The 17,616-nt window shown below is 36.7% G+C and overlaps 1 protein-coding gene across 1 annotated transcript in view; it reads left to right on the forward strand.

The window, feature by feature from the left end:
* Positions 1 to 17,616, forward strand: part of nrxn3a (neurexin 3a) — a gene marked incomplete at its 3' end in the record, with an annotated part of 172,585 nt that overhangs the window by 114,718 nt on the left and 40,251 nt on the right. Inside the window, exon 12 of the mRNA XM_079458793.1 lies at positions 16,553 to 16,724. Within this exon, the coding sequence (XP_079314919.1) occupies positions 16,553 to 16,724 (172 nt within the window). The remainder of the gene's footprint in view (positions 1 to 16,552; positions 16,725 to 17,616) is intronic.

Below are 17,616 nucleotides of genomic sequence, written 5' to 3' on the forward strand. Positions count from 1 at the left end.
AGGGTTGAAGACTAAAATGTCTGAATATTTAGACCAGAAAGATGATTGACATCTTTAAGGTTGTATCATTTGATATAAGGGTGGAAGTTATATAATGTTGCATGGCTTTAAATACTGGAAATCGTTGCTGACCTTCCAAAACCTCGGATGACCAAATTCTGAGTTGACAAGCCCTTTTTATTATTCTTTTAATTGGTTAGATATTTGTAAAACCCAGTGAAAAACATAAAGGGTGACCGATAATAATGATTCTTGGCCAAAAATTTAAATCACGATATTGTATAATACATAGCTTCTGTCCATCTAAAACCTTGTATCTCCATATTTCGTGACTTGTTTTGCCATAAATCATTATTATAAGTCACACTTTATGTTTGTCACTGGGTTTTTCAAATGTTTAACCAATAAAAAATATTAAACAGGGCTTGTAAACTTTAACAACACAGTTAATTTAGAAAGTACTATGTTTCCTGAAAAGCAGCGAATTCGGACATACAAGGTTTCAGAAGGACAGCAGCAATATGCTAAAATTTAAATGACTTTTTGTCAGTGGACAAAAAATGACAAAGCTGTATGAATGATTAGTCATCTTTCATCTAGAGTCATTCTTGGGCTGAACACCATGTGAACTGTACATTGCCGACATTAACTTCCTTCTGATAGAGCAGTTTGGCATCTCCACACATGGTGCTTCAAAGCATGGAACATCTGTCCCGGGTACATTTTGGCATCTCTCACTCTTGAAGTCATCTGATGTTTCTTCAGTTTGAAGGAGTGACGATACAGAAGTGCCATCTGCTTCTCCCCATGTATTTTGTAAATTATAAAACTTACTGCCATGGCGCGTCCCCCTCGTTTGAGTACCACAGCGGGTCTGATCGCTCCCTGAAAACTGCCCTACTTGTACCTCAATGGAATCCACTTGTGCATGTAAGTTAGCATAGATATCAGAAAATATAACAGAGCAGAACGCTTTGTGGGAGATAACGGAGCAACATTGACAGCTAATTAAATCCAAGTGAATTATAGTTATTGAATTATTGTTTTCATTCTTGATGCCAACAGGCCTTAATATGGCAAACATTTATAAACATGTTTGAAATACTTTTAGTTTTTTTTGATGATCCATGCACAAAGAAAGAAAGTAAACAGGATCAATTCTGGTTTTAAGTCTGACTTCTGTCAACACTAATCCTTATCTACACGCAACATGCACAAATGTTTTTTTGCATTTATTTGTGTATGTTAAATAGTTGTTGATTCTCCACTCCTAGCAGAAAACCATTCAGACCGGCATGCTTGCCATCTGTTGACCACGGTACGCTCACATGGATGCACTTTTGTAAGTCGCACTGGATAAGAGCATCTGCTAAATGTCTTAGTTTTGTTTTCTGGGAGATATAGAATTAAGAGGCAAGAAGAGATACTAATGAAAATCCTCCTGCTGTTCCTGCTGATTATAATGTCTTTTTATCTCGTATCTGTTTTTTGATGACAAAAATCACGGAGTTTATAGACCACTTCGGAAGACATAAACAACGCTGGTCCAGAAAAACGTCCTGTTGAAGAATTATAACGTGGCACAAATGTTATACTAGCAAAATATAACCAACAGAACATTTACATCCAAATTCAACAAATATCTTGAAATTAAATAATATATGTAGGATTTCTTAAAGTAAAATAAAAAACTAAACCAGAAGTGCTGCTGGACCAGTGTTAACATATCCAAGTGGTCTATAGTCCATCTTAGCAGTTCAGGCGACTTAGGATGTGTTCATATATGCCATGTTTGGCTCGATTAAAACCCTGGTGCACACCAAACAAGTGGACCGAGATCGGTGAAAACATGGGTCTCGGCCCACTTTCAAACGAACTCTGGCACGGTTCGATTGAAATATGAACTCAAGGCATCAAACCGAACCAAAATACAGGAATTGATAAAAATATAGGACCTGAAAATCAAGTGATTTCAATATAATATAAAAAAGAGGAATTCCTGGCACCGTTTTGACTGTTTCAAACACTTCACTTGGTCTTCGCGATTTATTGGCTTTGCTAAAAATACATGTATAACCCATGCAGCATGGATCTCCGTTTTAAAATATAAATCATAAAAGCTGTCCAACCAACTTGCGACTTAACACGCAAGCTGTTAGGTTCGATATCTTAAGGTTCGTTGTTAAAATTCCAGTCTGAACGCGAAGCGAACCGGGACTCAAATGTTTGTTTTCTTTTTTGGTCCCGACCAAAAGAACGGAACTAGAAATATGAACGCACACTTAAATTCTAGTGTACCCAAACATTGTACCCAAACATAAATATACTATTTTGGCTGTACTCTTTTGACTGATTAAACAGTCCAAAAAGCAACCAACTAGTAAGTAGCAAATCTTGACTTGTGATGTAACCGTATCCCAAAAAATACAAAGAGCCCCTCAAAGTGAAACAAAATATGTGGTCATAGAATGCTTTTATGTTGTCTTCAGGAGTTAAACACTCAATGGAGAAAGTTTCAAATGAAGAAAGTTAAATGCAATTTAAATTCACTTCCCCAACCCAAACAGTAGCGTCGGCACAGTATTACGTATTAGTTGTAAGAATGTTGGGTGCTCATTAACAGCAAATGGCTTCCCTTCCACCAGCTGCACAGCTGGATATAAGGGTATAATTAGGATAAAAAACGAAGCGTTTGCACAAATTGCTTGTGCCCCCATGTTGTATCGCTGCTGCACGAGCACTCAGATTGTTTCAATTTGCTTTAAAGGTCTGTTCCACCCCCTACGATGCAAAGCACATATACTATTTCCCATTTTAAATAATATTAAATTACGTCTTTTGGTTTTAAAAGCTTGCTGTTTGGCCGAATAGACAGGAGCCTAAAATGACACGGTCCAATGATGAGGCAGTCATTTTAACTGAATTACATTGCCTGGTGCTTTCCACATATTGACAGAGCGGCAATAGGATAAATGGTTTAGACACCGGCAGTCTTGGCCACCAAAGCTGTTGACTGAAATCCTATAGGAGAGGATGATTTAAGTGTACAGAAAATCAATGGTGTTGATCTCTTTTAATCAGTGAGCAGCATAACTACACATTGCCTGTTGATTTTCAATCCTGCAAGGCTCTTTTTGCTGAATGGCCCCCTGCCACAGGCTTCCCACTTCACTTCCATTCTGCCTTAAAGTGCAGAAAGAGTCTGCAGGAGAAAAGTGAGGGCAATTACTATTTGGAACGCTTGTTCCATTCGGCGCTTGGAGTTCACAATTTCTATAGCAAAAAAGGGCATGTACTTCATTTTGACAATCTTAAGACTGTGTCTAAACATGCAATGTTTGGTTTGTGGTACGCACATGGTTTATTTTCTCCTTTTGAATGTTTTACATGCAAATATGAATGTTCCTGTCTAGTTTAAAACTTTGTCGTTTATAGTTTTTTTTATAAACTTAGTTTCTCATATTGAACCATCACTCTTACCCAGTGTTTTTCGATTGACATTTCTTTGCATGATCGATGTTTGAATAGGGTTTTTTCAACTTTGCTGTATGAGTATTTTAAATGACGAAGGAAAACAAATTTATTCAGTTCTAAGAAAGTCTGGTGCACCTCATACTTTTGTTTAAGAGTAGTCCCTGTGTGTTTCTAAAAACCTTCCTAATTGGTAAATTTCATTTTACGTTCATGCATTTGGCAGACGTTAATGTTTGAGTGACTTTTGTTGCCTTCAAGCTTTATTGTGATAAAACGTATTTCATGGGAATTGAATCAATTGAACAAATGTTTGATTTGTTAGCAGCATGATTGACCAGTTAAGCTACAGGAATGAAACATTTATTTATAATCAAATTAGAATTATATAAAACGTTGTTTCTACATATTTCATTTTTAAATTATAGAAAGATTTTAAAATAGTTATGTGGATGGTTTTGTGCTAAAAAGCTCAACATTTTGATGGATATAGTTTGATTTTATAGTAGCTGGTTCCCCTATTAAATGTTATGAAGAACCTTTCCCTTTATGAAGGGCTAATTGTCATTGCCTTCTGAATTCCTTCCAAATTTGTTTTATATGTTTATACAGGTATTCTGTATGCTATTTAGATTTAGAAGTGTTTAACTTGGGTAATTTGTGTACCGTAACAGGCATTCGCTGAACATATGTTGTAATGTAGTTAAACTGCTTCTAAAATAATTGTAATTTTGTACATATTATTGTATGTCTCACTACTTTTACACTTTTAAACATCTTGATAACATCTTGGTAACTGATTTTTCCCGAATACAAACTAACAATCTGGGAAAAGTTATTCATTATTTAAAGCTGTGACAGAAACACTTACATTAAAAGCCTTATTATCGTAAACCATCTGTAAAACTAATCTCAAAACTATCATAACTGGCTTTATCCCAGTGGTAATTTAGGAAGGCAGCTGCAGTACATCATTTCTGCTTCATTTTGTTGTACTTTAAAAATATATATATTTTTTTACCTGGCACATTTAGCAGAATGTTCTGGTTTGAGCTTGTGCGCAGCTGTTTCGGCTGCTTCTCTGCACTGTATATGCGGTCAGCGTGGTAAGAAGGTCCAGCTAGCTAAATGAACTTGACAGGGAAGAGGCTGTTCTGAATGCGTTCTGAGTTTCCGTTTTCATGGTCACCCTCATCAAAAGAATCTAGCTTTCATGTCTCGTACTGCTGAGTTATGAATCAATATTTCAGAGTCTAACATTACCTTCTAATGTTGTTTGCAAATCGAAACACTCCAGGCCTGCAGCCTGAACCTTCACCTGGCCGCCTCTATAAATAATCACATTCTTTATGATCAGAAATGACATGGCCGCTGCGACGCAAACATAAATATACATATTTATATTACAGTTATTATTGAGAGAGTACTTGTTCAAAAAATACTGAACCTTAATATGAGCTGTAATTCTAAAATCTATGTATATTTATTAGAATATGTAGGCATATATTATGTATACTGTACATATACTGTACATGGAATATATTGTATATACAGTATACACACATAGCAGTATACTGCAATTACTAAGGCTTTGGTTAAAATAAATAAATCTCAGTAAATGAGACATGCAGCATGTGTAATTTGCTGTATTTATACAATATTTCATTTACAATTATTATTTAATATTTCAGACATCATTTTATCCACAAAAGTGGTTTTTGATGCCTTAAAATTAAATACAATCAAAATAAACAATTAATATAAAAACAAACGTTATTGTATGAAAAATTTAATTATTTATTCAAAAAAAAAAAAAAACTAAAGTCAAACAACATAAAATATTCTCATATTTTTGTCATAGTTTGGTGTCAAGGTTATTTATAAAAAACATGCATTTTTTTACTTGTTCCATACAGAATACAATACAATACAAATCAATTTCAGTGTATGTTGATACTAAAACGATGCCCTTTTCACATCATGCGAGTCTTTCAGGGTTCAGCCCTTTTTCCACAATCAAAAAATGTTATAATGGACATTAAATGTATATACAATCAAACATACAATCTAGCCTCCAGCTAATCGGTTTACAATTAAAGTCCTATTTGCCACTGTGATAGTGTGCACTAGGGCTCCGGTGTGGCTACAGGCACGGATGAGAATGTAACTCAATCCCCCCCCAAGGTATTTTTGATCTGGAAATTGCGTTAAATTGGCCAGCAGTTGAAAGTAGATGAATGTAAGCCATGTCTGAAATGGAGCATAATGTGAACGCAGATGGAGAATAAAAAATGCAGATGCCCTGGAAGGTCATTCCAATCGGAGAACATTGATCCTTTGGGTTCAGTTTTAAAATCTCACACACATAAATAGAAGAAAACAGACACTTCCTCGTGGGTTTTGCTCATGTGGGTTGAGTTTCGGTGACCTCCCAGTATATACATTTTCCAGGCGTCTCATTAACCTTGACATTGATTGATTGGTTCTTGCATGCTTTTATCTCACCCACTAACAAAATAGTGCAATGTCAAAGTTATTGTCAAAGTTGTTTTAACATACTACAAGCCGTCACATTTTTACGCTGAAATTATCTTAAAATACTAGAAATAATGCTTAACAACTTTAACAGCAATACAAATATTCCCATGTTCTGCAACCTGTAGTGGCTTGTAACTAATATCATTGTCAACAAACAGATCTGAAAAATGTAAGCAGTAGCAAAACTTTTTTCTCTAAAACCTGCCCAAAACCCTCATCACATATTAAAGGAAGCTGGCAGCCCTAGGGCACAAATTAGCTTCATTTTGTCCAGCTGCATGTTTTAATCTGTCACAGGGTTGCAACTCAACCCAGACCTTCATTACAATGACCCACTTTCCTCATAGCGTCTGCTGTCACCCACAACTTATGAAGAATCGCACATGCTCCATGAACTGGTCAATTTCTTTGATGTTTATCTGAGCAAGGCAGATGTGGATGAAAGACACGTCCAGCGTATTTGGGCCATTTCAATTGGATTTTTACACTTTCCATGTAAGAAGCCTCTGCATTTACTCGGCTAGGGCGAGTCTGGAAGTATTATTTTCAAAAGCGCTTCATCATGTGGCTTTGCATTCCCCTCACGGAGATGGTAATTGTATGTTCTAGGAAAAATTGCAGACTGTCAGACTGCCTCCCCTGCAATTCTGTAACCGGGGGTCTGTACAGAAATCAGACAGGAAATGTGTTCATTTAGAGTGACCTCCCCCTCAAACCGAACTTTCGGATGGTTTGAGAGGAACCGTGTTTTCCGAGTAAGCGGTATTCTCTGCTTACAATGATCAAGTAATCACGGCGACCGCTTTGTTTGTGTCCATGGATTCGTATGTATTCTTTATATTAATTATGCAAATAGTCGTGTCCACTTTCGTCATCAGGTTGATTTGGGTTTCTTTCTTTGCAAGTAAATTAGAGTATGAGCTAAATATAGAGTAATACCATGAATTTCGCTCTTATAATCTTGTTTAATCACAGTTACCTCAGCGAGCAAGATCCCAGAGAGGTCTAATAAAGCTGTATGGTGGTGTAAGTGAATCAGAGCTTTGGGGTAATGGATGAATCTTCTGCTGTAAACACAAAAAGCACTTAAACTGGGATTTATTCAGCGGTGATTTATAGATGCCTTCCAGTAAAGTGCACCTGTCCGTTTCCCTGGTGTCGGTTGTGGCCAGCAGGCATCAAATCTATATTATCTTCTGTGTTTCCTGACACTTCTCCGCAAGTTTCATCCCTGTTCATTCATCAGTATGTGTTGAAAATCAAATGTAATATTTATATCTAGTGATTCCTTGTCCATTTGGTTATCATCTTGTAATTCTCGAAGATGTGCTATTATGAATGCACTCATCTAATGATATTAAAGTAAAATGTGATATTCAATAACTCTCTTATTGATTCCATTCAATTGTTTTTTTGTTTCAAAGTAGCTTTACATGAAAAAGAAAACACAAAAGAGTACAAACAGGAGAACCATCCTAATAAGCCAATGGTGAATAAATGGAGAAAAATCCTTGGGAGAAACCCCTCTCAGCCAGGAGGGCCAGTTCTCCTGTGATGTGTTACAGGTGCAGTCAGTGACGAGTTGATGCGAAACAAAAACGCTTCAAATCAATTTGAATATTATTGAAATGTATTTAAAAACTCTTAAAGAAACATTTTCAAACCCACATGCATCAACCAGGCTACTACTCCACACTCTTAAAATCATTTTCTAAAAGCCTATGTAACTTCATAAAACCTTTTGGCAAGTAGGGCTGTAAAGGGTTGAAGCGTGGCTTTGTCTAATGGTAAATTGAGATAACTACAGCTGAGTGTTCTCGGAGGAAAAAGTCATGTTTACAACATGCTGTGAAGCCGCTGAACGTCTGTTCCTTTTCTTTTCATTTCTGAGGTAATGCATGTGATTTGAGCCCTGCTGTGATTTTAAGACCTGTGGGGGAAAGAAAGTTTTAAGTGTTCTGGAAACTAAATTGCCCAGGATTCATGGTGGGAGTCATCAACCCAAGAACAACCTAACAGTTCCTAGTAGCCATCAGACAGGTAAAAATGACTTGCTCATATTATCCACTCAAATGGACCAACAATTAGTCTAAAAGGAGAAACCTTCACTTTAAAGCACTAGATGGCCAGTTTCTCCTTGAATTCCAAACAGTTTGATGGCTTGACCATGGCAGTTTGATGGATTCTTGTTGTTTTACTTACCTCTTTGTGGAGAAGTGAAAAGTTTTTCCATTCCTCTACAAGGACTTCTCTCACGCTGGAAGCTTGAACGGCTGGCGATCAAGAAATTGTGTTGAGTGCCTCGATCATTGATTTTTTTCAGGCAGACGTTACGAAATGCATGATCGAGGTTTCCTCATCCTCTGTGAAGCAACTGAAGACCTGCAAATCCATCTTTTAAAGTTACTGTGTCGAAGAGAGATTAAAGCTGTTTAGTCTAGTAGGGAGCGGTGGAACACCTTTCAAACAAGTGCCTTTTGGACATGAAGCATCCATCATTTTAGTTGGCATTTCCAGCTTACAAACATCTTTTAATGAGCAGCATTGTTTAAAGAATCTTTTAAAGCTCGCTGCATCTGTGAGCATCTGCCACTAACTCTTATAAAGATTTCGTTTTGTACAAATCCCAAATTTGTGCCTACATTCTCAAATTTGCAGCATTTGATAGAAGCTCAGTCAAACTCCAAGCGAGTTATACATTTATTCTGAGATCAGAAAAATGGCTTTTTGTAATCCCGGAAAAATACTACGTGCCGGCTACACTTTTAATGAGAAAAAACTTTGTGTAATTTGTTTGTTTGGACGTGTGAAACTTCTTGGCTTGCTGAATGGAGAGAGACATCCGTCTTATCAAAGTGTTAATGAATTTGCTTCACTAATCTTTGTTTGTAAAGGACTCGAAATCATTTAAATTACTTTAACGCCTACTCGCAATATTGCATGCAAATCTGTTTATGGGACAGCTCTATAGGCTTTACCTGCTGCATTATTGCATTCGATCGTGGGTTTTGGCTTACGATTGGTTAGCTGTGTCATATGTTTGCCACTGATTTAAAGACTCTGCACTTCGGTGCTTAATCTCTCTACTAAATTATTTTAAAACAGACAAACAGGTGAAAGTCAGATTAGTCTATAATTTGACTTTAACAAGGCGTGATCTTTGTTTCTGTGCATTAAAACATAAGGAAATCATTGCAAGTATAAAAGGAAATTGATTCAATCAAAAGTAAAAAACAACATACCAAAACCAACACCACAATACCAAGCTGAAATTTTGAAAAATGATAGAGGAAATCGTTTTTATGACAAATAAGCCTCTGTCATCACTTGAAAAACAATTACAAGCCGCAGCGTTTAGCAGATCTGTGCAATAAACATGTCATTTCTGTAAATGATAGACTGCAGCCGGGCACTTTTATTCAGAACACACTCAAAAGTGATTGCATCTATTAAATATGCATGCTCTTTCAGAGCCTAAAACATAATCTAATGCACATAACCGCTCCTTGTCATTTTAGTCTAATGCAAATAAACAATTAATGCATTTCATGAAAGAAGATAATCACCCAATTGCTTTTTAGCCTCACTCATTTTGGCTATTTATGCAGGCCGTTTGTTGTCGTTTTATTTTCGAAAGGTTGATATTGAAACGATTCTTTTCAGAAGTATTTACCCATCAAATCACTCACTAGTATAGCTGTCCATAATTATGGTGGTGCCATTTGCCATCTTTCAAAAAGTGAAACCGTGTTTAAATGTTCAGTCATGCGGTATTCGATTATGCGCTCAAATCTCATGGTGTTAATGTTTGTTGGGTTGCCACAACAATGACAGATGTACTGTGAGGGATCAGATCAAACCCGATGTTGTGTTAGATGTCTCCTTGCAGAATGTGGCTGCTGCTGTAACCATGACAACAACAGCTTTGGGGCGATGGGGTTATAGAAGAGCAGAGTGCATAGCTGTTGTCTTTTCCAACATCTCGTTTGAAAACCAGACGGTCTAACTAAACCTTACGCAGTAAACATTCACAAAGGCTGAGACCTCTGTCTCCAAGCCTTTTTCCTTTGATGCTGTGTGTGAGGAGAGTCAGGTCATAGGAACATGGAATACACACAGCCACTTGACAGTCTCGGATAGAAAACAGTACGTCTAACCCTATTGACTAATTTCCTCGCTCTCCATCGCTTTAAACCTTCTTAAGATGTCTCATTGCCCTCGCTCGGTGCACACTTTTTCGCCACCTCGGTTCGGGAAAAATATTTTCCATTCCTTTTTTATTCTGATCGAATTTGTCTCTTGTCTGTTTGCAGTAAAGCCACTATAAGCTAAATGTCTGTCATGCATCTCATTAGCATCTTTTTTCAATTGCAATTAGCGGCTGGGAAGTATGGGTTGTGTTTTAAGGCGACGTACCCCACGTAATCTGATTGCCCCCTCCGGGTAATGGGGATCTAATTACCAATAAAGTGCAACGAACCATCAGAGTGTAGATGATTTTGTGACGGCCTGACTTTCCCCTTCACTTTTCTCAGTCTCGCTGGAGAGAACATGTAGTACCGTATGCCATTTCGGCACATTCCATGTCGCACTTTCACACTAAGTGCCCTTTTGTTCTGTTGACAAAGCGAATTAGAAAAGTAGAAAAAATTGCTTCCCCATAATCTCTCATTCTTTCAGTTTTGCTTTGCTCTGCAAAATGTATCTATATTCGTAAATAACGTCTAATGGACATAAGCTCAAGGTGAAGTAGTTTGTGGCAGAGGAATGTTTAGATAACGTTTTGACTGATCAGCATCAAATGTAGACAAACAGAAATGTCTTTGTCTTGTGACCTCGGTGCGGATGTACCTACTCATATTCTGCTCGTATGACAGATCTTATATTCAATATCATAAATAGGCAACATTTTGGGAGAAATTTGTATCCTATATATATATATATATATATATATATATATATATACTCAAGGTCTGAGGTCTGTGCGTATGAATGGAGAGATGAAAAATTCTATTAGGCAGTGCACTGGAGTATTATGGAGTGCTATGATGTGTTTTGCGTTGTAGTCTTTTTCTTTGCTACCTGTAGACCATAAATCATTACTTGAATGTGACTTACATTCAAACACTTTGGACCTTCATCAATTTTCCCTTTTTGTTTTAAAAGGTACAAAAACTGCTGTACTGCCCTTCAAACCAACCCCTCCTTTACTTACACAATAATAGGACCATTGAAGGCCACTCGCTCACAAATGCAGCGCACATTTTCTTCCATTCAATCCTCTATTTGTGCTTCAAATAAGAACTTTGACTTGGTTTACCGTCAGCAAACTTCTTTTATACACAGGCTCTGCCCTCGTGTTATTCTCCGCTAGCCGTGTAAGAGTGTCGATGTAGCAAGTTCTGGGTAGATTAAGTATAGTGTGGCAGCTGTCTGTGTTTTGTGGGCCCGATAGCCTTGGCAGGCAAATCGGCAGCTAGCAGTGAATTAAAGAGAGCTTTCTGCCTCATCAACATGTTTGATATCTCTATAAACTCATGTAGAAACACAGCAGCTCTTCAACACAGCTGTCCCATGGACACCAGGCTCCCTTGAGATTTGGCGTACATCAGCAATCCTAATTGAAAGGCTAAAATGTTCTTTTCGTTGTTAGTAGTTGCAATGAGTGAATTAAAAGACTGTTTGTAGAGTAATTTGTTAGGTTTGTTTGATGAGGGTCAACGGTTTCTGAACTGTTCCATTGAATAAATCCATATTCATTGTTTAGCTCTTTGAAGACAGATTTTTGATTTTGCTGTGTTGAATAATTGTTATGTTCAAGTTCCGGAAATGTTATTTCATGATCCTCTAACTAGTGTGACAAACAAGACGTGTTATACACTGTGTGCTTAGTTGTGTTTTGTGTGTTACAATATACTTTGATGTATTTATTTTAATACGGAATAGTGAACCAACACTGTAAAAAAAATATTTTACAGAATGATCGTTTTCTTCACATTTTTAAATACGATTAAAAAACACTCAAATATAAGAAAAGAGCATAAAACCATGTCATTTTACATGAAAACTATTTTTACAATATTTTTCAGGCACCCCAGCTACCAGACAATGTGTGTGTTTTACCCGTTTTGTTTACAGTGTATTTTTGAAATATTTAAATTCAAAGCTAAAATAGAAAGGAAAAAATTACTGTATGTGTAAGCATGTTGTGTCTTTTTTTTGGAACCAGTAGTGAACACTTAACTATCAGCATAACACCAAATCATAAGCTGATGTAATTTTAATTCACAAAATGTTAACACTTTATATTTTAAGAGACTCACAACTTCTATGTACAGTATAGTAATTTCACACCTGTATCTCATTTCTAATTGTTTACACCGAAGGTTTGAATTCTCTCATGTTCAATACAATGCATACTCACTTAAATACTTCAATGACACAACTAAATGAGCATTATGTATTATCCTTTAAAATATATTTGACATTGTAATTCTGTGACTATCTGTCATGTTTACTACCACTTGATAATCTTTTATTTGTTAATATTGTATCTGCTATCGTATAATTCCAGTTTCCATCTTTTTGCCTACATATCCTGTAAACAGAAGATTAAATGGAAAGTAATGAAGTCGTTACAGAAAACATCCCACGCTATGCGGAAAATATCGACTCTTATATTGATGAACCAATCAGCCACGAAAAAATGGTCACTTCCATTTTCTCTTTACTACCAATTGAGGGGCGTCTCTCCTTATCAGCTCACCACAGACGGCTCACAGAGAGAGACAGAGAGAGTTCATCTTTTAAACACTCATCGGTTTGTCCAGGTGATACCCCTTCACACAAGAGAAACGCAAGAGCAACAGAATTGATGGCTGTAATGATTTGAGTCTGCATTCTTGAGTAACTCGAACCGTCGGACTATCTCCAGGAATGCAAATAAGAAAGTGTTCCACTGCTGTCATTCATTTCTTGAGATATTGTTTTTCATTTTTTCTGAAATGCATTTCGAAATGATGCATTATGATATTTTGATAGAGGTTAACACCAAAACAAATGAAGTGGCTTAATGGAAAACAGGGTTATTCAATTATGAAAGACATGAATTGGGGTTTAGTTCTGAAGATTACCGGCATAAATTGAAGGCATGCTCTTCAGTGGGTTATTATCAAAGCCAAGTATAATATATGTATTTATATTGGGTGGTGTATATTATACGAACACCAACCAATATAAACATAACTATATACATAAATAATATTAATATAGGTTTATAGATTTATATTATACTGAATACAGCTCCAATGCATTAAAAGATGTGTTAGATAAGGATTTACATATTAAAGCGATAGTTCACCCACATTTTTTTTAAATAATTTGCTCACCTGCCTGTCTTTCCAAACCTGTATGACTCTCTATCTTCTGCAGAACACAAAGGAAGATTTTTGAAGAACCTGGACCCCACTGTAAGACACAGAAGAAAGTCATGCAGGTTTAATGAGGTCAAATACATTTTGACAGATTTGTAATATAAAGCTGTATTAATTATTAGTTCTTTTTAACAAAAAAATATGATGATCATACAAATGTCTGACATCTTTTGTAAAAGTGCTTGCACAAATGTTCTTATCTTTTAACTTAGAAATACTGCAGAATCTTAAAGGGATAGTTTCAATAGTACAACAATTCTGTCTTCAACCTGTTTACAATCTGCTTAACACAAAGCAAGATATTTGGAACAATGTAGTAACCAAACAGATCTCATCCTCCGTTGACTGCCGTGGTATTTTTTCCCTACTCTGGGAGTAAATGTGGGAATGAGATATGCTTGGTTAATGACATTCTTCCAAAGATGTTCCTTTGTGTTTAGCAGAACAAATAAATGTATACAGGTTTTAAACAACTTGAGGGTGAGCAAATGATGACAGGATTTTCATTTTGGGGTAACTTCCCCTTTAAATATATAGGCCTACTATTTATCTTATATCATTTGTATATTTAAAAAAATGGTTTACTTAATAAACATGTATTAAATTGACCCCATTGTGTAAAAACAAACCCTGTGATATAAGGCCTTCGTTCAAGCTCCAGTGTTTATACAGTTTTTTCCTCCCTCTCTCTTTCTCTCTACCTCTGTCTAATTGTATGTATTTATTTTTTGCTTACAAAATCATTATGCGGCACATTGTTTCAAACTCTTTCTGGCAATCAGTGGTTCTGCCCTATTCCATTTCAAATACACAATGAATAATTGGATGTGCCAATCATTATACACTGCGCCTGCAGCTGAGTTGGATATTTGGCTGTACAGGCCGAGAGCATAAATGTGCACTTTTGAATGAAAACTCCATCCCGAAGAAAGCAACTGCATTCAACGTGTACCTTATTTACTCTATTTTCTTATACGATTCCTCCACTGAAATGTATTTAGGTGGGTTTCTTTCCCAATAAACCATTGTTGGCCCAGATGGTTCTATCCACAGCTTATCTCACCTTATTGAAATATATGAGCACGTTGAGAAAGTTATAATAGAAATCACACATAGCATGTGCTTTATTTGCACACAGTCCCTGTGTGTTGTGCAGGCGCGACTCAATATAGCCTGTGCGACAGACTATTTCCTTTCATGTATCACTTGCCAAGAAATAGCAAGAGTTTATTCGTCCTTTTACCCTCCCAGATACAAGCACAGCAGTATTGGAAAGGAACGTGGAAAGAGGGTGTGATGGATGAAGAGAGAGACACTTACAGCGAAGTCTTTGATGCTAAATGTAAAAGAGTGTTTCTGTGATCAAACAAGAAATACACCAGGAGCTTTCGCGGGCTAAAAGAGGCAGAGCGGTTGGATATTTCACAGCGCTGCGCGTCTGCGCACGTCTGTGGAAAAGGTTTAGCACATCGTTCTTTATGTGTTTTGACTCATTTTCGTCTCATTCATATTTTATTACGGGACAGAGATATGTTTTCTGCAGCTTTTCTCACAGGAAGACGGGCAGGGTTACAGTAACACACAATCCTTCTTCCTCTAAAGATACTCTCAGAGGATTTCAAGTATCATTGAACGCAAACACTTCATTAAATTCCCTACCGCACAGTGTCAGGGTTATCAATATCTTTATTTATAAAGAGACATGTAAAATCTAGCAACACAATGGGTGTTTCTTAGAATGCTCTATCTTATCCTACATTCTGATGTCACTTTTTTCTTTCACTGTAGTTTGTGATGTGATGAAGTTTAAACTAAACTCATTTTCAATGGCTATACGTATTTTTTAAATGGAAATATGTCAGTATTGTTGTTGCAAAGACAATCACAATACATTTTTAAATGTGTTAAATGTATATGCAATTACAATCTGTACATTTATTTTCATTCCAGTTAAAATTTATCATTCTTTTGGGTTTAACTATACGTTTAGAACTCAACACATGAATGATGTACAATAATCTCAGAAATCTTTTTTAATAAAGAAAGACCATCTCAGTCTTAAGAAAAGTCTTCCAAATGAACTTGAGAAGACTGGCCCAGATTTTGATGGCAGAGATCTTGTTGTGATAAATGCCCTGCATGGTGATAAACATCTCCCTTGATACAATTTATCATCTATCGTCATTTTCCATGCTGCAACAGATAAGAACGACGGCAGAATTGGTTTAACTTAACCATAACATACATCCATACAACCCTGAAGGATATAGAGAGGGAAGAGAAAATGCATTGTGGAGGATGAAACTTATGTGGAGAAAAGAAACGCAAAACGATTACAGAAATGATTGTTTGTGTATTTATTTTGTTGGGTTAGCCTGACAAGGAATCATTTGGAACCTTTGTTTTTTATGCAGCATTTACTACGACACACAATAAAAAGTATATTTGTTAGAACTGGAAAGTTCCAGTCATTTTCTAAAAGGTCTATGTGGAACTTATTTTTAAGGTGCAACGTACAAGATTTTTGCACATTTATAAATCACGTTTATCTATATTTATGGATATTATTTCTCCGGTGTTTCCTGCTCTGTCATTGCTTGTGGAGGATGAGCTAATTATTTTATAGTGAGAATCTTTGCCGCAACATTTGCATGTAGCCTCTCGGATCTGCGAGGGCAAACGCTTCTGTTCATTAATCATTCTTATCTCTGTCTCCGTTTTAGCTAACGCTATTGATTTAGTTCACTTTCACTGCATTATTTAAATCAATGTGCCTGATTCCTCACCCCCAAAATGGGGAGGGTGCTAATGGCTGATGAATACTTTTTATCAAGCGAACAAGTTTATCAGGGGTTACTAATGCTAATAGATTATTCAGGATCTCTCTGGAACAAAAGTAAAACAATAGGCGGCAGATTTCAAGGGCAAATGTTAAAACCGAATCTGAATAAAATAAAAACGTACGTTCTCAATGTCAATCTGTCTCAATGTTTGCAGTAGAACCCATGACCTTGGCAATGCTGCCTTCATACTCTGCACTTAATTCTTTGTAAATGATGTTGATCTTGTTGACAAAACTAAAACTGTGTTCGTCCTTGTTGTGTTTCCAGGAGCAAGGCAAAATAGGAGTCATATTCAACATCGGAACGGTTGACATCATCGTGCAGGAGAGCAGTATGGCAGTAAATGACGGCAAGTACCATGTAGTGCGCTTCACCAGAAATGGGGGCAATGCCACACTTCAGGTGGACAACTGGGCCATCAACGAGCACTTCCCCTCAGGTAAGACCTCTCACCCACCGTTTCAACCTTTGGCTTGCAACATCAAGAAGATATATGGACAATACACAGAACTGGACAGCAACTGCTTGGGAGCTATTTGTAAAGTCGTTCTGTCTCCCAAGTGACCGTGTAGTGTATTTTCCACCATCCTGTGTGTGCCTTTGTCGCAAATAGTAGGCTGGTGGACAGAGCCTCCCCTTTTTCAATGCGCTTAATTGGGTAACTCTCACAATGAAAAGTGTCAGCTCACACGGCTGCCAAATGACAGCGCTGATATGTGGGTTTCTTTGGAAACCATTGGCCGTTATGTCAATGTGGACACCAGATACAACACATCCTATTTTACAAGCCTCTTCAATTTGGTGCTTTTTGTATCACAAAAAAATATGTTTTTTATTTTATTCCATTCTATCTCTCTTTTTACAATATTGACCGGAATATTAAACAGAGATTAGACTATGCAGACTACTTCCTCACACAAAACATTTACTTAAAGTGATAGTTTACCCAAAAATGAAAACTCTGTCATCATCTACTCATCATCTTGTCATTTTAAACCTGTGAGACTTTCTTTCTTCTGCAGAACACAAAAGAAGATATTTATAAGAATGCTGGTTAGCGAATGCAGGTTCTTTAAAATATCTTCATTCGTGTTCTGCAGCAGAAAGTCTTTCGGGTTTGAAATGACAAGAGAGTGAGTAAATAATGAAAGAATTTTCATTTTTGGGTGAACTAACACTTTAAAAGCTGCACCTGCAGCTTTAACGCAGCCTTTTTCTGCAGGAGAACATCATTACCTGCACATTACAGCATTACCCGACTGTACTCATTGAATCAGCCAATCAATTCTGTGCTGTTCCTTTAACATCACCGCCCCGACTATTATAACGTT

This window comes from Barbatula barbatula (genome assembly GCF_947034865.1).
Source record: "Barbatula barbatula genome assembly, chromosome: 6".
Lineage (NCBI taxonomy): Eukaryota > Metazoa > Chordata > Actinopteri > Cypriniformes > Nemacheilidae > Barbatula > Barbatula barbatula.